Genomic DNA, 20,820 nt, shown 5'->3' on the forward strand with positions numbered 1-20,820 from the left:
ATGTCAAGCAAAGAGGCACTGAGTTTGAAGGTAGGCCTTGAAATACATCCACAGGTACACCTCCAATTGACTCAAATGATGTCAATTAGCCTATCAGAAGCTTCTGAAGCCATGACATCATTTTCTGGAATTTTCCAAGCTGTTTAAAGGCACAGTCAACTTAGTGTATGTAAACTTCTGACCCACTGGAATTGTGATACAGTGAATGATCAGTGAAATAATCTGTCTGTTAACGATTGTTGGAAAAATGACTTGTGTCATGCACAAGTAGATGTCCTAACCGACTTGCCAAAACTATAGTTTGTTAACAAGAAATTTGTGGAGTGATTGAAAAACGAGTTTTAATGACTCCAACCTAAGTGTATGTAAACTTCCAACTTCAACTGTACATATATATATATTTTACATATTTATTTAACCTTTATTTAACTAGCAAGTTAATTACAATTTCCAATTTAAAAGGGCATCTCTGGTTCGCTAAGTGATTGTAGACAACAATGACAGGCAGAATATTTTCTTATACAGTAGACAATTAATAAGAGAGAGCATGAGATGTGTATTTCTCCTGAAGTGGACTTCGTCAGCTCTTTGGTTCATGGATCACATGATGTAATTTTTTTTCCAGACCAGTGATTGAAGTGCTGTAAGTAAATGCAGTGTTGTGATGAAGTTATACATTTCAGACGATGCCATATGGTTTCAGTCCACACAGTGATATTAAGTGACCTTATAGCATCCATGCCCACGGCAGATGTAAGTAAGACCTCAGTGACCTTATAGTGTCCGGGCCCACGGCGGATGTAAGTAAGACCTCAGTGACCTTATAGTGTCCGTGCCCACGGCGGATGAAAATATGACCTCAAAGTGATTTTATAGCGTCCATGCTCTGGGCGGATGTACAGTTGTGGCCAAAAGTTTTGAAAATGAAACAAATATTAATTTTCACAAAGTCTGCTACCTCAGTTTGTATGATGGCAATTTGCACATGCTCCAGAATGTTATGAAGAGTGATCAGATGAATTGCAATGTCCCTCTTTGCCATGCAAATGAACTGAATCCCCCAAAAAACATTTCCACTGCATTTCAGCCTTGCCACAAAAGGACCAGCTGACATCATGTCAGTGATTCTCTCGTTAACACAGGTGTGAGTGTTGATGAGGACAAGGCTGGAGATCCCTCTGTCATGCTGATTGAGTTTGAATAACAAACTGGAAGCTTCGAAAGGAGGGTGGTGCTTGGGATCATTGTTCTTCCTCTGTCAACCATGGTTACCTGCAAGGAAACACGCGCCGACATCATTGCTTTGCACAAAAAGGGCTTCACAGGCAAGGATATTGCTGCCAGTAAGATTGCACCTAAATCAACCATTTATCGGATCATCAAGAACTTCAAGGAGAGCGGTTCAATTGTTGTGTAGAAGGCTTCAGGTCGCCCAAGAAAGTCCAGCAAGCATCAGGACCGTCTTCAAAAGTTGATTCAGCTGCGGTATCGGGGCACCACCAGTACAGAGCTTGCTCAGGAATGGCAGCAGGCAGGTGTGAGTGCATCTGCACGCACAGTGAGGCGAAGACTTTTGGAGGATGGCCTGGTATCAAGAAGGGCAGCAAAGACGCCACTTCTCTCCAGGAAAAATATCAGGGACAGACTGATATTCTGCAAAAGGTACAGGGATTGGACTGCTGACTGGGTTAAAGTAATTTTCTCTGAATCCCCTTTCCGATTGTTTGGGGCATCCGGAAAAAAGCTTGTCCGGAGAAGACAAGGTGAGCGCTACCATCAGTCCTGTGTCATTCCAACAGTAAAGCATCCTGGGACCATTCATGTGTGGGGATTCTTCTCAGCCAAGGGAGTGGGCTCACTCACAATTGTGCCTAAGTACACAGCCATGAATAAAGAATGGTACCTTCACATCCTCCGAGAGCAACTTCTCCCAAACATCCAGGAACAGTTTGGTGACGAACAATGCCTTTTCCAGCATGATGGAGCACCTTGCCATAAGGCAAAAGTGATAACTAAGTGGCTCGGGGAACAAAACATCGATATTTTGGGTCCCTGGCCAGGAAACTCCCCAGACCTTAATCCCATTGAGAACTTGTGGTCAATCCTCAAGAGGCGGGTGGACAAACAAAACCCCACAAATTCTGACAAAATAAAAGCATTGATTATGCAAGAATGGGCTGCCATCAGTCAGGATGTGGCCCAGAGGTTAATTGACAGCATGCCAGGGTGGATTGCAGAGGTCTTGAAAAAGAAGGGTCAACACTGCAAATATAGACTCTTTGCATCAACTTCATGTAATTGTCAATAAAAGCCTTTGACACTTATGAAATGCTTGTAATTATACTTCAGTATTCCATAGTAACATCTGACAAAATTTCTAAAGACACTGAAGCAGCAAAGTTTGTGAAAATTAATATTTGTGTCATTCTCAAAACTTTTAGCCACATCTGTAAGTAAGACCTCAGTGACTTTATAGTGTCCGTGCCCGGGGCGGATGTAAATAAGACCTCAAAGTGCTTCGCTTTGAGAAATTCTATTAAAACAATGACTCATCAGCGCTGTTCGTTTTATTTTGTGTACCTAAATTATATTGACTCTATTGAGTTAATCTACATAGAAATTGAATTTTACTCCCAGAATTTTACTCATGCTACATAATTATGTGTTGCTGCAATGAGATGCGGTAATTCATTTAATGTGTCAAGCCCACATAACAATTTGTTGTGATGAGACACTATTGTCAAGTATGACAGATGAATATTGACAAATACCAAGTGTTTTGCGTGTTGCATAAATATGCTGAACAAAAATATTAATGCAACGTAAAATTTTGGTCCCATGTTTCATGAGCTGAAATAAAAGATCCCAATTTTTTTTACCTGTAAGAAAGCATTTCTCTTTTGCCAAGATAATCCATCCACCTGACAGGTGTAGCATATCAAGAAGCTGATTAAACATCATGATCATTACATAGGTGCACCTAGTGCTGGGGACAATAAAAGGCCACTCCAATATGTGCAGTTTTGGCAGACAACACAATGCCACAGATGTCTCAAGTTTTGAGGGAGTGTGAAATTGGCATGCTGACTGCAGGAAGGTCTACCAAAGCTGTTGCCAGAGTATTGAATGTTCATGTCTCTGCCATACACTGCCTCCAACATTGTTTTAAAGTATTTGGCAGTACGTCCAAACGGCTTCACATCCGCAGACCTCGTGTATGGCTTTGTGTGGGTGAGTGGTTTGCTCATGTCAACGTTGTGAACAGAGTGTCCCATGGTGGCAGTGGGGTTATGGTACGGGCAGGATAAGCTATGGACAATGAACACAATTGTATTTTATCAATGGAAATTTGAATGCACAGAGACACTTTGACGAGATCCTGAGGCCCATTCGTCCGCTGCCATCACGTCATGTTTCGGAAGGATAATCCACGGACCCATGTCACAAGGATCTGTACACAATTCCTGGAAGCTAAAAATGTTCCAGTTCTTCCATGGCCTGCATATTCACCAGACATGTCACCCATTGAGCAAGTTTTGGATGTTCTGGATCGATGTGTATGACAGCGTGTTCCAGTTCCCACCAATATCCAGAAACTTCTCACAGACATTGAAGAGGAGTGGGACAACATTCCACAATCAACAGATTAATCAACTCTATTTCATTTGCATGAGGCAAATAGTGGTCACACCAGATACTGACTGGTTTTCTGATTCACACCCCTACCTTTTTTTTAAGGTATATGTGATCAGCAGACGCATATCTGTATTCCCATTCACGTGAAATCAATAGATTAGTGCCTAATTTATTTATTTAAATTGATTGATTTCCTTATATGAACCATAACTCAGTAAAATATTTTAAATTGTTCTATTTTGCATTTATATTTTTCAGTGTATATACCATATTCTGTATACTGCCTTCAGAAAGTATTCAACATTGGCTTAACAAGTCACATAATAAGTAGTGTTTAACAAGATTTTTGAATGACTACCTAATCTATGTACCCCACACATACAATTATTTGTAAGGTCCCTCAGTCAAGCAGCGAATTTCAAACACAGATTCAACCACAAAGACCAGGGAGGTTTTCCAATGTCTCGCAAAGAAGGGAACCTATTGGTAGATGGGTAAAAATCCAAAAAGCAGACATTGAATATCCCTTTGAGCATGATGAAGTTATTAATTATACTTTGGATGGTGTATCAATACACCCAGTCACCATAAAAATACAGGCGCCTTGTCTAACTCAGTTACCGGAGAGGAAGGAAACCGCTCAGGGATTACACCATGAGGCCAATGGGGATTTTAAAACGGTTAAAGTTTAAAGGGATACTTTGGGATTTTGGCAATGAGGCCCTTTATCTACTCTCCCAGAGTCAGATGAACTTGTGGATAGCATTTTTATGTCTTTGCTTGCAGTTTGAAGGAAGTTGCTAACTAGCGCTAATTAGCTCACGCTAGTTAGCTCAATTGCTAACTAGCATTAGTGCAACGACTGCAAGTCTATTAGTACACTTTGGATACCCAAAGACTTCCAGTCATTGTGCTAATGTTAGTTAGCATTGGCTCGTGAAACTACCACAGAGACATAAAATTGGTATCCACAAGTTCATCTGACTCTTGGGAAGTACTTCATTGCCAAAATCCTGAGGTATCCCTTTAATGGCTGTGATAGAAGAAAACAACATCATAGTTACTCCACAATACTAACCTAAATGACAGAGTGAAAAGAAGGAAGTTTGTACAGAATAAAACTATTCCAAAACTTGCATCCTGTTTGCAATAAGGCACTAAAGAAACATTTTATGTTCTGAATACAAAGCGTTATGTTTGGGGCAAACACATCACTGAGTACCACTCTTCATATTTTCAAGCATGGTGATGGCTGTATCATGTTATGGGTATGCTTGTCATTGGCAAAGACTAGGTCGTCTTTTTAGGAAAAAAAGTAAATATCCTAGAAGAAAACCTGGTTCAGTCTGCTTTCCAACAGACACTGGGAAGAAAATTCATCTTTCAGCAGGACAATAACCTAAAACACAAAGCCAAATATACACTGGAGTTGCTTACCAAGACAACATTGAACGTTCCTGAGTGGCCTAGTTACAGTTTTGACTTAAATTTGCTTGACAATCTATGGCAAGACCTGAAAATAGCTGTTTAGCAATGATCAACAACCAACTTGACAGAGCTTGAATAATTTTTTTAAGAATAATGTGCAAATATTGTACAATCCAAATATTGTAAAGCTCTTAGAGAGAGCAAGAGAGACTCACTGCTGTAATCACTGCTAAAGGTGATTCGAACATGTTTCACTGCTAAAGGTGTTTCTTAATTTTTACTATGTTCCACATTGTAGAATAATAGTGAAGACATCAAAACTATGAAATAACACGTATGGAATCATGTACTAACAAAAAAAGTGTTAAACAAATCAAAATATATTTTTGATTTTAGATTCTTCAAATTCTTTGCACACTCTTGGCATGGAAATTAGATATTTCTGTATTTCATTATAAATACATTTGCAAACATTTTGAAAAACATGTTTTCACTTTGTCATTATGGGGTATTCTGTAGGTGAGTGAGAACAAACAATATATTTAACAAAATGTGGAATACGTTAAGGGGTATGAATATTTTCTGACGGCACTGTACATTTTGCTGAAGAGATACATGAATTTACATATTGATAGCATGGTAAAGCATTGAATGCAAATGGGGATACTCTGCTTTCTCTGGACACCCATACATCCTCAAACTCAAGCAAAGCTTTTGGAAGACATTGTGGCTAAATTTCTCTTTTCTTTATTTCGTGACAGATGCCATGTTGCTGGTGGCACAGAGGCTGGAGGGACCCTTCAACATTGAGTCTGTCATGGAGCCCATTGATGTGAAGATTTCAGAGGCCATCATGAATATGCAAGATAACAGCGTCCAGCTCTCCTACAAGGTATGTCAACCAAATTAATCAAACTGATTCCCGGAAGCAAATAAAGTGTCTAGAGTCCAATAAAACACAAATGAGAAGTGTATGGCGTTTCTTGTCCTGTACTCCCACATTAAGTCTGTAAGGACAGTAGGGCACAGCTGTATTCTGTCAGGTACAGTTTATATTTGAAAACCAACTGAATCGTGATTTAGGTGAATATTGCAAACCATTCTCATTATATCCAATTTTAGGTCTTTGTATTTGAATTACATGTTTCCCATTGGTTAGATAATCTTAGTTCAACTAACAGAAGTTAACGTGTTTCCTGTCTTTTACGGCATTTTACTTTGCCCACAAAATTGTAGTCATTGCAAGAATAAACTGAAGTGGTTGTGAGGAGATTTTTCAGCCTACACAGTCTTGAATACTTGCTCTCGTTCAAGGCTACATGTTGAATGCTTGCTCTCGTTCAAGGCTACATGTTGAATGCTTGCTCTCATTCAACGCTACATGTTGAATGCTTGCTCTCGTTCAACGCTACATGTTGAATGCTTGCTCTCGTTCAAGGCTGCATGTTGAATGCTTGCTCTCGTTCAAGGCTACATGTTGAATGCTTGCTCTCGTTCAAGGCTACATGTTGAATGCTTGCTCTCGTTCAAGGCTACATGTTGAATGCTTGCTCTCGTTCAAGGCTGCATGTTGAATGCTTGCTCTCGTTCAAGGCTGCATGTTGAATGCTTGCTCTCGTTCAAGGCTGCATGTTGAATGCTTGCTCTCGTCCAAGGCTACATGTTGAATGCTTGCTCTCGTTCAAGAAAAATACTCCAGTAGCTTTCTCATGATACAGATTTGTTTATCTTTAAAGTACAGTATATGTGGTGAATTGCCCATAATCCTTTATAAAGTGAACTCCATGATATTTTACAAGGCTGGTTATGCACCATTTGAAAAACCTATCAGCTCTGGTTAGATAAATGTGACTTTGAGCACTGTCATGTTGGTGATCCACAAGGCCTTAGGATGCACAAGGCCATTGGATCCACAAGGCCATTGGATCCACAAGGCCTTAAGATCCGTAAGGCCTTATCAAAACATCTTGTTTTCCATCTTTTCCACATCCCAGGTAATTCTAGCTTCTCTCGCAGTCCAACAGTTGGATGTCCTTCTCTGTGTAATTGCAGGTTTTTCAAGGCTGCGGCCAGCCAAAGCCCTCAGGAATGGGTGGCAGGTCTACCCGGGGCGTTTCGGATGTGTTCAATGCCCGTTTCAGGCCCTACAGCCCAGAGGAGCGGCCCACCACTGCAGCTGGCACCAGCCTGGACAGACTGGTAAGGAGAGGCAGAGACACACAGCCCACAGAGCTACTGCCTCAGAATAAACATCATTTGTCTTTCTGTCTTGACACTGTTGATTAAAACGCCCTCCGTTCAGGCCCCTCTCTCTCTCACTCTATCGATCTGTGCAAAGAGAAGTGTGCAGCAACCCATGCTTTTCCTGTCTTTGTGTACCTCACAAATAAGAAAGAAAAGATTCATAGAATTTGTGAGATTGACAGAGTCAGGTGTTTGCTGTACAAAGTAAACCTTTACTTTCGATCAGATTAGCTTTGTTTTGAATCATTGAATCGTGTTCCGATTTTTATCACAGTGACATCTAACTTGGCGTTTTGGTAAGGGTCGAGCTCAATATAAAGCTGACAGTCCAATTCAGGTGAGAGAAATGTATCTGCAGTCAAATTGTCTGCATGCAGAGGATAATGTGAAGGCCAGGAGTTAAGGCTTGTCAAATTGACCGATTTGAAAAGTCTGTCTCTATCATGCAGTGCTGTTTTTGTAGGAGAACAAAAACCTTGACGTTAAATGTGTTTTTCTCAATAATCCTCAAGCTCTTAAACACATTTTCAATAGATTCAAAGGTATCTATTCAATATGTGTCTGTTTGATGAATAACATTTGTAGCTGCAAGTTGAACAATATTCAACTTACGCACAGACCTTCCTTTCATTCGGTATTTCAATTATGGACTCAATTGAAAGTCAACTCTATTTTGTAACACAGGAAAATAATAACTGGATTGAGAAAATGATGTTCTGCATGACTTCATGCTAAAGCCAGAATACCATTATAAGAAAATAGACATTTTCTTCCATCTATTTAAGTAATGAATAGTAATTATTATTTCCCTTAACTTTGTTCTTCCTCTTAACTCTTTTTGAAGGACTCTGATGTCTTCGGATTAATGCATTTGGATGTCATTTCTGTGTGTGTACCTCCCTCTTCCTGCTCTATTTAATTAAAGTGCTTCTCTTTCTTATTCTATGCTGCTTACCAGAGGATTGTCTGGAGTGCGATGCAACACAGTGTAAGCTTTATGAATTCTACTGTTAACTTTTATAATTTTGTCTGGGACTCTATTGTATTTTATTGTCTCCTATGCCCTACTCTCTAATGTATTGTCACTGAAAAATAAGAATTACAGATATCGGATCTTAACTTTATCACTCTTTTGTCGCTGAGAAATTTCCTGATTCATCTTGAAATTCAAATGAGCCTTGAGTGGCTGACAATGAGCAGTTCTCTTTCCATGCGGGGGCAGTCGAGTCATTGGGATCAGGGCTTGCTATCAAAATAATGTTTTCTCTCACTCGCTCAAACGCTATAGACCTAGGTCCTATTACCGCAACATTCAAATAAATGTCAAAAATGTTTTTAAAATTAAACGCAGCCCTACACATCAACACCCGTTGTTTTATATAGCTGAATAAAACAAGCTAGATATTGGTCTCCACTAGGCTACGACATACACGTGTCTAGTGTATCCAAAGGTTACAGATGAACTGTCAAAATTGAGTTCATTCTTGGCCTGGGGTGGTCTAGTGGTTAGGACGCACATATAGGCCTACCTCGTCAGCGTGGGTTTGATTCTGGCCCACGCTCTTCTGGCACAAATAACTCAACCCCCTGATTGACTTGATGTAGTTTCAAATATGGACATTCCAGGGTTATTTTACCCCTGATATTGATAAGAAATGACCATACCAGACACTTTTGAATAAAATCGTTGAAAGTGTTTATTATATTTATATTTTTGTTTAGTATAGATAAATCGCCCTTAGTCTGTTCAAAATTACTATGTCGTTGCGATGACAATACCAACCAGAGGGCGAACATATCTTGAAAGACTTTGGTTGCAAGCAGGACACCGACATAATATTTTAGGGAGCGGTAATGAGGTGACCAGTAATGGTTGTAATTGACATTAGCGGTGCGGATGGATTTAGCATGTATTGATGGTTTAAGTTTAACGAGACATCAGCTGGCGATAATAAGGATGCTGCCTTTTGAGGCACAATTTCTCAGCGGGACGTCAAAATTGGCCAATCCCATGTATCCTTCGCCGAGGATGGACTAAAGTTGGGAACCTGATCACGTTTCACTCCATTGCATTGGCTTGGCAGGAGAAAACGGTCCTGCCCAACTCGTTTTGGAGGTAAGACATTTTAACAACATCTGATGAATAACATAGGACATTTTGCCAGCTGTGCTCTGTTCAATCAAGGCTTGCTAGCCAGGTAATTAATGCATTCTGAGGATGAGCATGTTTTGCTAGCTAGCTGTAAGCAGTGTCTGTTTAACGTTGCTTATGTAACGTTAGCTAACTTTCTCTTGCCACTTTTCATTCCCCTATTGTGTTACTAATCCAAATTAGAGCCTAAGTTATTCTACACTTATTGTAAACAACTTGACCGAGCCTAAAAATATGCAAAACTGTAATAAAAATGATTGCACATTAATAAAGGTAGTTGTGGCTTCAGCAACTTGAACCAGCATAGAAGTTTGAGCAGTGTGGTTCATTTCTCCCCCTTATCTCTGCATGTTCCAGGTTGAAGGACATCCCACCCCGACACCCTGCAGATGTAAATACCTTGTTGTGAACCTCCCAGCCACAAGGATAATCACCATAGTTCTATCTAACACCACAATGTTAGATAGAAATAGATTTACCCATGTTATTGTTTATCATGCAGGTTTGTCAGGACATTGTAACTTATGAAGCTCATTCTTGAATACAGACTTGATTTCTGTCACAGGTGATTGCATTGAAGGGCTGGAACTAAAACCTGTAAACTCCTATCCTGCCTGTGGCTGTCATGATTAAATTTGCCCTCATGTACTGAATAAACTTATGAATGTTGGAGGTTAATCTCCTTGACATGTCCCTCACTTGGGAATTACTTATTTGTACAATGGATTGTGTTTTAAGGACTAATGCACAGATATAGGAAAAACGATACAAATGTTAGCATTTATTCCAAAGTGTTGATGTCTCCACAAGTTCCTGGTTCATCACTTTTCAATATTAGTTATCAACAAATATAAAATATAAAAATACATTTTATTTTGAATATTGGTGTCATTTAATAATAAATGTACATACATTATCTTCACAGTGAAACACCACTGGCTATAAATCATTCTTAAAAAGTCAGTAAAATAGGTTATCTCAAAAAATTGTAGCCTGTGGGATGTCATGCATACAAGCTTACCTGTCATGTCCACACCGATGGAGCAGCAGACCAAGCAATATGTGAGAGGAGGACCCTATACCGTAGGATAATTATTCTGATCTGTGTCGACTTCATTAACATGTACTGAGGAGATCGATTTGGTTACTTGTTTACTTCATGTCAGATATTTCCATTTTGGGATAGTTGTTCAGTGAATTTCTAGTTGCTCATGCTGCTATAGTGATTTTAAATATTCATTGAGATTCTCCTGCTGCAGGAATCTTATTTTCCTCCTGCGACGCAATGGATCAAATTAAGTTCCGACATCTGTACAGACGAGATAGGGTTGTGTATTGCCTGGCCACTACTGTTGTAAACAAGCACAGTGACATCCAACGCTCCAACGGTATACCTTATATATATATATATTCCATCTCAGCCACTGTCTCAGAAGCTACTCCCATAAGAGTACTCTTTTAAATAACATTTTTTATGTTACTGCAGAGTGGTCTGTGTTTGATTACAAAGCATTGTGTTTTTGGAGCTGTTGAGACCTTAGTCATGGCCTCTGTGTTTTATGGTGTTCTGTAACAACATTGGCTGTTAAACATTGTATTAGAAGTCAGGTGTACCACCAGGACCGGTACTGTAGATGGTAATCAGGTGTACCACCAGGACCGGTGCTGTAGACGGTAATCAGGTGTACCACCAGGACCGGTGCTGTAGATAGTAGTCAGGTGTATCACCAGGACCGGTGCTGTAGATAGTAGTCAGGTGTATCACCAGGACCGGTGCTGTAGATAGTTGTCAGGTGTACCACCAGGACCGGTGCTGTAGATAGTTGTCAGGTGTACCACCAGGACCGGTGCTGTAGATAGTTGTCAGGTGTACCACCAGGACCGGTGCTGTAGATAGTAGTCAGGTGTATCACCAGGACCGGTGCTGTAGATAGTAGTCAGGTGTACCACCAGGACCGGTGCTGTAGATAATAATCAGGTGTACCACCAGGCCCGGTGCTGTAGATAGTTGTCAGGTGTACCACCGGGGGTGGCGCCGGTGGCAGTCGTCATCATCGTCATCTGGGTGGCTGCTCAAATGGCAGACAGAGTGAAATGAGGCCTCCAGACTGCCTCATGAATAACTGGGCAATTAGCCAGCTTGGAGATTCCCTTTAGATGTTGAGGTGAGTGACAGAGGCTGATTATGGACATGTGACGGCTAGACAAGGACACCTGATGAGGGTATCCGTTATGAGCATCCATGTGCACTGTAGTCATGGCATGTCAAGTTCTCTGCTGTGCTGGTTGGTTCATAGAACTTCCTGGCTCCATAAAAAGTTTGAGTTACTACAGTACTGTAGCTTTCCACAGTCAGCCGTCCTCTCAGTTTCATGATGCCATAGAGTTCATGCAATAATAATGCAAGGAGCTGTTGTGGTGTTGGCGAGAGCCAGAATGTTAAACAGACACACTGGTATGCTTTTCTTTATGCAAAGCCCGTCATTAGCATGAAATGTGAAGCTGGACATTGTCTTAAAATAATCACACTGCCCACAGAGAAATGAATTTCTGCTGAAAAATCTATTTCTGAATAGAATATGCATTTTGTATGTCAGAATGTATTTTCATTGATGTATGAGTTATAGGGGGTATTAAAGCAGTGTAAAAATGCTTAAGGATATAGTGCAGACACATGGTACTGTAACTTCATCATTCTGTAGCCCTTTCCTGTAGTCAAATTACCTAGTGGCCTCATCGGTGGAATGTTATTCATATTTTTTCATAATTTCAAAATGTATGAACATTACAAAAAAAGAATATGCCGAAAATCCGGTGTCTCTCTGTCAAACAGTTTTGTTATAGTTCAGTCTTCTGTGATGTATATAAAGTATAATCTTGGGCTGCAAAGTCAAAATGTAATACATTTCAACTCTATATCTGACATGGTACAGGTGTCTTCTTTTTTAAGCCCATAACCATGTGTGTGAGGTGTATACTTTTGTTTCAAAGTAGATTTGTTTAAGACTACCAAGAAACACTCTGTGTTATCCATATTTAGCCCACTTCAGTAAAGGGTTAGCTTTAACAATTAATGACCAGACAACAAAAATATGAATCCAGAAGTGGGCATGATAAATGTGATAGAGGAGGCAATACTGTAGGTTGCTGCAGTTTGGATTAGGCTTGGGGTTGTGGGGGTGTCTGCTCATCCAGAAGCAGCCTACCTCCAGCTGCCAGGTAGCAGCCCACCTCCAGCTGCCAGGTACCAGCCCACCTCCAGCTGCCAGGTAGCAGCCCACCTCCAGCTGCCAGGTTGCAGCCCACCTCCAGCTGCCAGGTAGCAGCCCACCTCCAGCTGCCAGGTAGCAGCCAGTTATTAACCAGGATCCTGTGGCCTCTCCTACTGTAGCTGCAGTCTCCCACAAATGCAGCAGTTATCACTGCTCCTGTCTGTTTATTCATCATCAGAGCTGTCTGGGTTCACTGTGGGAGGCCTCTTTCATTTCCTCCTCTTTCACTTCCTTACACCACTCACCGTCCTCCTTTAACTTCTCTAATATCATTATCATTTACACTCCCGGTGATATCGCATGTATGAAAAGCTAAGGTGTCCTTTGATTCAGAGTTAGTGTCTGACTTCATCGCTGAATTAGCTAACCAAGAGATGGGAGCCGAGCCTGGGATGGCTGGGACTTAGGAAGTGTCTCTGTCTGTGTGTCGTCGTCTGGCTGCGTTGCGGTGTTTACGTGGGAGCCCTGAGGAGCCAACATACCTCCAGGCTCCAGCTCCATGAGTAATGACTGCTTAATTGCCTGACATCCTGTCACCATCCGCCGTCACAGTCCTGAGAGAGGAATGGATATTTTGAACGTCCAAAGGGAGATGAAGACACTACAGAGTGTCAGGCTGAGAGGACCTTTAATGGCTGATATTTGATGATAGGGCAGGCCTTTATTGTACCATTTAGTATAAGTTAAGGTCTAGTTTTATTCAGTGTCTTCTCCTGCCGCGTTCTTGTCTGGACTGCATGGATACACAACCTGTTTATTGCATGAATACGCAGCCTGTTTACTGCATAGATACGCAAACTGTTTACTGCATGAATACGCAGCCTGTTTACTGCATGAATACGCAGCCTGTTTACTGCATAGATACGCAGCCTGTTTACTGCATGAATACGCAGCCTGTTTACTGCATGGATACGCAACCTGTTTACTTGATTTATCAGGATTTGGTGGGAAATGTATTCCAAGATAATTTTTCAATCACAGGAAAAAGCAGGAAGCAAAAAAGTTATATGATTGAATTATAAAATAATGTTTTGTTGCTATTTACAACCATTTAGTTAGAAATGTATGCACGTAAAACATTTTTGATTTAGATATTGCTCCAGTCTCTGCATAATTTGGTGCACAACTGAATGTGGATGTCGCAACAGGTTGATAAACCCTGTTAAATTATTTCTGTGCAATTATACTCTTGGCTTCAGATTTCTATAACTCGATAGGGTGATGTCCATTTCCATGTTCTTGCAAATCTGTGTGCTCGCCATCCCCAGTTCATTTATGTGGATGTAAATTAATTGTGCCTGACTCATTGATTGCTTTTTGGGAGACTAAAGTCCTCTAGCTGTGCATGGATGTGGCGCCTCATGTGCAGTAAAGGAAATTGGATAGCTTCAGATCAGTGTCATAGATACCACACTACAGTCTATCTTCATTAGCTAGATGAGCATCATCTTGGAACACAACAACAGTCTGATGCAGCTGAATCTTATATTCTGCCCTCTGAGCTGAAGTTTTGCTCCTTCTTAGTGTTTTATATGCTACCTGTAATATTTTATTACTTATATTTACCAATTTCTCTCTGGAGCATAGTAGATTTAGGTCTCTTGTAGAATTGGAACTCATAGAATTAAGTCTCTCATTCATTTGAAACAACTATACATATCCTGTGTTATTTGCAGCCAATACGCATTGGAACACATGTGAAATGCCAGTGTGGTGGCCTGGGTTATACCACTGCCAGGAAGCCTTCATCCTCTCCTTCTCCAAAGACTTGACCCATACATAAACCATCTTCAGTCCAGAATCACTTAAAGACACTGAAACATTCTTGTTTTGGATACGGCTTAGTGGAACTAAGTTGGCCAGTCCACATATCCAGTGGTTGTATTTGTCCATTCTAGCCTAAGCCATGCTATTATGTAGATTCCACAGATTCTAACATAATTGTTAGTTTTCCCGAAACCACATGAAAATAAACAGTGTAAAAATGGATAGTCCTATTATTTGACAGTGTATTTAGGAATCTCTGAACGGAGGGCGGTACTCAAGCATACAAATGTAATGGTTGAAAAATGGTAGCCTGACAAATACCAGCAATCTTGGATAACCACCCGAGACTACATTCAGGATATTGCGAATCACAATGGGTTTGACACTAGTGGTTTAGTGTTTTCTTCAAGGCCACTAGAGCCACTTGTATGCTAAATAATTTGCCAGGCCGTTTCCAGGGAAATGAGGATGAACAAACAGGTGACTAGTTAGCAAATGTTTCAGTCAGCATGGTTCTATCATTATGGATTTATCAGCGTGGTACTATCAGTGTGGTTTTATCGCCATGGTTCTATCAGGGTGGTTTTATCGCCGTGGTTCTATCAGTGTGGTTTTATCGCCATGGTTCTATCAGTGTGGTTTTATCGCCGTGGTTCTATCACCATGTTTGTGTGTGGAGCCAGGGCTCCACAACCATGTCAGGATGCCAGTCTGCTTGGAGATGTGAACAGTTGAACAGCCAGAGCTTCACAACCATGTCAGGATGCCAGTCTGCTTGGAGATGTGAACAGTTATGTTCTCATAGGAGAGTTACCAAATAACACATTCCCTCCCATCGCCAGACGCACATACACACACCACCACCACCACCACCACAAACCACCTACCACAACCACAACCACAACCACCCACCCACCTACCTACCTACCACAAACACCAGTTGGCCTACCCCAGCCAAACACTGACCCGGACAACTCTGGGTCAATTGTGCGCAGCCCTATGGGACTCCCAATCACGGCCGGTTGTGATACAACCTGGAATCGAACTAGGGTCTGTAGTGACGCCTCTAGCACTGCGATGCAGAGCCTTAGACCGCTGTGCCACTCGGGAGCCCCTGAATAGGGCAGTACCAATAACCTCTGCACATAGCTTGAAACTAACTGCATGTAATTTCAAAAATAAATATGGCTATTAGTACGCAGATATTTAATGTCATACTTGGCGGAACAGTGCTATAATCATCCAGGGATTTGGCATGAATCATTTCTGGCGTCTTCACATCAAGTTCCTGCTGGTCTCCTGTTAGCCGGATCTCTGTCTATGGATCATTCCTTCATCTTAACTAATGGTGTTGCCGGGGGAGGGACGGCCCAGCCGGGGGAGGGACGGCCCGTGATTGCTCTGAGTTTCCCTTTAATCATCTCCTCTCGCTTAACTACTTCTCCAGTCCTAGCCTAGGGCAAATCTCTACCACAAACTTACAACCATTTCATCAATATTCTGTCATTTTGCCTCCCCCAAGGGATCCCTGTTTGATAAATGGAGTGCACCATGATAAAGTGTATTGCCTAACTGCCTAGTCGCTGAGGGACTGAGCCCGGGGTATTCAGCAAGATATGTAAAATGGGGCTACTCTGAATACTGGGTCAATTTGACTGTGGGTAAAATAGCTGCGATAACAGCAACTAATTGAAAGAAGTCACTTGGTTGTTGGATCCTGTTCACCTCCTTTTAATACACTCCCATTGGAACCTGCAAGCAAGAGGGAGGAACAACGTGGGTACTGTACACATAGAGTGGACAGTGACATACTGTATGTTAATACAGCAGGTTTGGTGCTATATTTTCAGAGCATAAACATACTGTATTTCTTTCATTAGTTGAACATGGTACACTTTAACACACTTACTCTTCCTTGTAAAGCATTGGTTTCTTCAAGCAGTATATATTTGGTCTTGTCCTGTCCTCTCAGCGTTATTATCTATCCGTGAAGGTTTAGAGATGAGAAAGAAGCAGCCTGATTTGTCTGTGATGGCACTTGAACAAATTATCCCTCAGAGAGAGAAGACTGATTTGTCTTTGATGGAACTTGAGCAAATGATCTCTCTGAGAGAGAACCCATTAACAGGTAATTATGTGTCCCCTGAAACAGCACTATCACAGCTATTTCAGGATCTAGAGAAGTAACAAGATGGAAACACAGCAACATGAAATGATGTTTAAAGGATTTATTTCATGCAAGTATACTGACGTGTTGAATAGTAGAGAGAGTAAAAACGACATCTCAAGGTATTTTAGAAATAAACGCTACAATTCAATATATATTTGGAAATGGAATCAAAACAGCAGTTTATTGTCACCATAAATAACACATGACACCAGTCATAACTGTACTGTTTATTTATTGTACTGTAATTGAAGAGGCACTGGATCATGGTCAAAGTCGCTCACCGTTATTTTGTAGATATGAGTTGTTGTTTCATCATCGCTCTACGGGTGCTATCCCTTTGACTAAACGGAAGGCTTGCACATTCCCAACAGTTGATATACAGTATGTGGAGACCTTGTGAGTGGTAACACGTTTTCATTTCCATTGTTCTGTAGCCTTGCTTGTCTCCGTTTTATCTTCTCAACTGTAACACTGAGAAAGATCCTGCTTCATTTCTCCCACTGTTCCAAAGTTAAATCAAATCAACCTGAAAATAATAGGGCTATTTGAATGACAATAAGACTCTCGCCTCACGTCAAGTATGTGCTGCTGCCGGGAAGCATTGTAATAACAAAGACAGGGCTGTCACAGACGTATGGTGCCATCAGTCTTGGGCATTGGAATGATACACAGGCAGGACACACCACCGCCATGCTGGGATCTCTGTGTTAAATCATAGCCTTCCGCTCGGGGCAGATTTAATGCAGAGACGTAATCAGGACTCTAGGGAACTGAGGCTGGGTGGCTGGGGCTGCATAGGGCTGAGGCTGCATAGGGCTGGGGCTACTCGGACATAGGGCAGCTGGGGTTATGGCTGGAGCCGGCGGTAGGACTTGGGCTGCTGAGACTGAAATGTGGGGGTGTGGCAGAAGCTAGAGGGCTGGAGCTGCAGGATGATAGGCCTCCACCTGTTGCAGCATGGATAAATAGTCAATGGCTTCCAAATGCTTTTATCTTGTAGCCATTGAAATACAGTATACCAGAGTACCACAAATTCGCCACAGTTTGGCATTGATTGAAGCGCTTTATTCAAATCCATTTTCAGAGTACTGCTGATACAATGCGACAAGTTCAGAATGCTGCGGTTGACAGCTAACTTTCTCCCTATTGTTTCCCGAAATACAGCTATGATATTACTCACCAAGATATTCTCTTTAGTCTTTACAATAATGGATGGCCGTTTGCCAATGGCATCAGGCTTTTTGTGTTTTGGAAGTTTAATTTTGTTTCTTGCAAGTGAGTGTACTGCAGTAGGCTATAGTTTTATGATACAAACAACCCTTTTGAAGTTACTGTAAAGAGTGACCGTGTCATTTCCTGACCCGAGTCGGAAGGAAGAACTGTTCAGGTGTATCCATCCTGTCTGTGCTTAACCTGGAAGCATAAACAGCTGTTTGTTCTATTTTAGGGGTCAGAGAGGGGAAACATGTTTGTATTTGCCCTCTGTTGATTGTTATTGATTAGGGTGAAATGAGCCCACACATCCACTGCCTGCTCTAAGCGGTGAACCCTGTCGTCTGTCAGATACAGCAGTTCTCCTTCAAGGCACACACACACACACACACACACACACACACACACACACACACACACACACACACACACACACACACACACAATGTCTTATTGTCGAACGTCTTATTCAAAACACAATCACAGAGGTCATTTACTCATTATGTGTATTTTTGGGGGGGGACAATATTATTTTTGTTCTAGATTTTTAATATGCAGAGTGGGTTTGGGGACAGATGGTGTGTCGTGGTTGAGAAGCTGTGCTGTTTATGAGGATACCCAGGCCCAGGAGGAAGGGTTTATGAGGTGATAGACACCAGTGATTAAATAGCCGTGTCGAGGGACACACACCCACAGGGCCTCACAGCACCGCCACCATTCTCCACACTGGAGCCGAAGAATGGAGAATGACTAGGGAACAGGGGACAAGGACATCTGCAGTCTTCAAAAGCATAGGTATTGTTTTTTAAGATTGCTTAGATTTCACTTTTGTTGAATACAGTAATGTAACAGGTACTGTAATATATATTTGACCAACCTTGTCAAAGGGCAGGGCTGTCTAATTCAGCCCTTATCCCAGGCCTGAATCAGTCTCTACTGATATCTAGAACCAGCAGTGTTGCCCAATGCAGTAGCGTAGGGTCTGATGAGCAAGCTGAAATATTCATTTTGCTGTGGACAGAGATATGTGTATCAGGGGGGCATCCATTCCACCTCAGTGTTGGTCATAGTCAGACACTATGTGTATAGCAGGAGTATGGTGCAGAGAGCAGACTCTGTCATCTCTGTACTGTAATTGAGATGCTGCTAGTATACAGCTCTGTACTGTAACTGAGATACAGCTAGAATACGGCTCTGTACTGTAATTGAGATGCAGCTAGAATACAGCTCTGTACTGTAATTGAGATGCAGCTAGAATAAAGCTCTGTACTGTAATTTAGATGCTGCTAGAATACAGCTCTGTACTGTAATTGAGATGCAGCTAGTATACAGCTCTGTACTGTAATTGAGATGCAGCTAGTATACAGCTCTGTACTGTAATTGAGATGCAGCTAGAATACAGCTCTGTACTGTAATTGAGATCCTGCTAGAATACAGCTCTGTACTGTAACTGAGATGCAGCTAGTATACAGCTCTGTACTGTAATTGAGATGCAGCTAGTATACAGCTCTGTACTGTAATTGAGATGCAGCTAGTATACAGCTCTGTACTGTAATTGAGATGCAGCTAGAATACAGCTCTGTACTGTAATTGAGATGCAGCTAGAATACGGCTCTGTACTGTAATTGAGATGCAGCTAGAATACAGCTCTGTACTGTAACTGAGATACAGCTAGAATACGGCTCTGTACTGTAATTGAGATGCAGCTAGAATACGGCTCTGTACTGTAATTGAGATGCAGCTAGAATAAAGCTCTGTACTGTAATTGAGATGCAGCTAGAATACGGCTCTGTACTGTAATTGAGATGCAGCTAGAATACAGCTCTGTACTGTAACTGAGATACAGCTAGAATACGGCTCTGTACTGTAATTGAGATGCAGCTAGAATACGGCTCTGTACTGTAATTGAGATGCAGCTAGAATAAAGCTCTGTACTGTAATTGAGATGCAGCTAGAATACAGCTCTGTACTGTAATTGAGATGCAGCTAGAATACAGCATTTAAATCAAATGAAAACCTATTTAAATGCAGACAGTAGCGACTGTTGCCATGGAAAATAATTTGATCATGGAGTTCTCTGCCCCTTGTTGTTTCTGCGGCCAGACCTTCTGTACAGGCTATGATTAGACTCATTTACTAGCAGTGTTGTGACTGAACGATAGCTTTTATACACAGCAGTTGATGACATCCTTTGTTATTCATTTAGAAAACCCATAATTAACAGCTGATTTATCATAAAAGTGGACTTTGTAAGTGACATTAAAGACACTAAGGGTTATTGACACGTTGCCTTAATAAAGATTGGAACGAAAATGTTTAATTACCGCAGCGCTGAATCAAGTGAGGGCATGAACCCTTTTAATACATCTGACCTCAGCAGTCTGACAGCCAGTGGATATTGACATTTTGACATGTAGTTTAGTCACCTTGGTCTTTCTTCATCCAGTAGACAGTTTAGAGGTTGGTTATGAGGCCTGGCAGCATTGTAGAGCAGCCAGAGGAGGAGGGGGACTTTGGCTTCAGAGCTGGTGACACGTCAGATTTTGATCTGGAGGCAAGGGCATCTGAACACCACCAACAGAGGTGACAGACAAGTGATATGCCAGGTGTCATTTTATCAATACACACAGATATTCTAGGTTTATTTTTTATTTTTTTACTGTTGTAGCATAGGTAGTGATAATCATCTGTAAATATTCTGTCCGCCCAATTATTTCCCACAATGAGAAAATAGATTTGGAACATACTGCTTTGAATTTGAAGGCACTTTAGTTGATCAGAGTTTAAAAGTAAAGTCATGTCCCTGGATGACAGGTAGTGTGTGTGTTATTTACAACCAACATTAGCACATTACAGCTTCCTTTTTAATCATGTTTACAGCTGGATTAATCCCCAGTACTGCTGTTTACATCCATTAGTTAGACCTGCTGGTTTCCCAC

The 20,820-nt window shown here is 41.3% G+C and overlaps 1 protein-coding gene across 1 annotated transcript in view; it reads left to right on the plus strand.

Annotated features, from left to right (window-relative positions):
- The window catches only part of LOC106582440 (glypican-6), a 160,990-nt gene that overhangs the window by 117,105 nt on the left and 23,065 nt on the right, over positions 1-20,820 (plus strand). The window contains exons 5-6 of the mRNA XM_014165554.3: positions 5,826-5,956; positions 7,117-7,263. Coding sequence (XP_014021029.1) covers positions 5,826-5,956; positions 7,117-7,263 — 278 coding nt within the window. The remainder of the gene's footprint in view (positions 1-5,825; positions 5,957-7,116; positions 7,264-20,820) is intronic.

This window comes from Salmo salar, chromosome 21, assembly GCF_965601325.2.
Source record: "Salmo salar chromosome 21, fSalSal1, whole genome shotgun sequence".
NCBI classification, from domain to species: domain Eukaryota; kingdom Metazoa; phylum Chordata; class Actinopteri; order Salmoniformes; family Salmonidae; genus Salmo; species Salmo salar.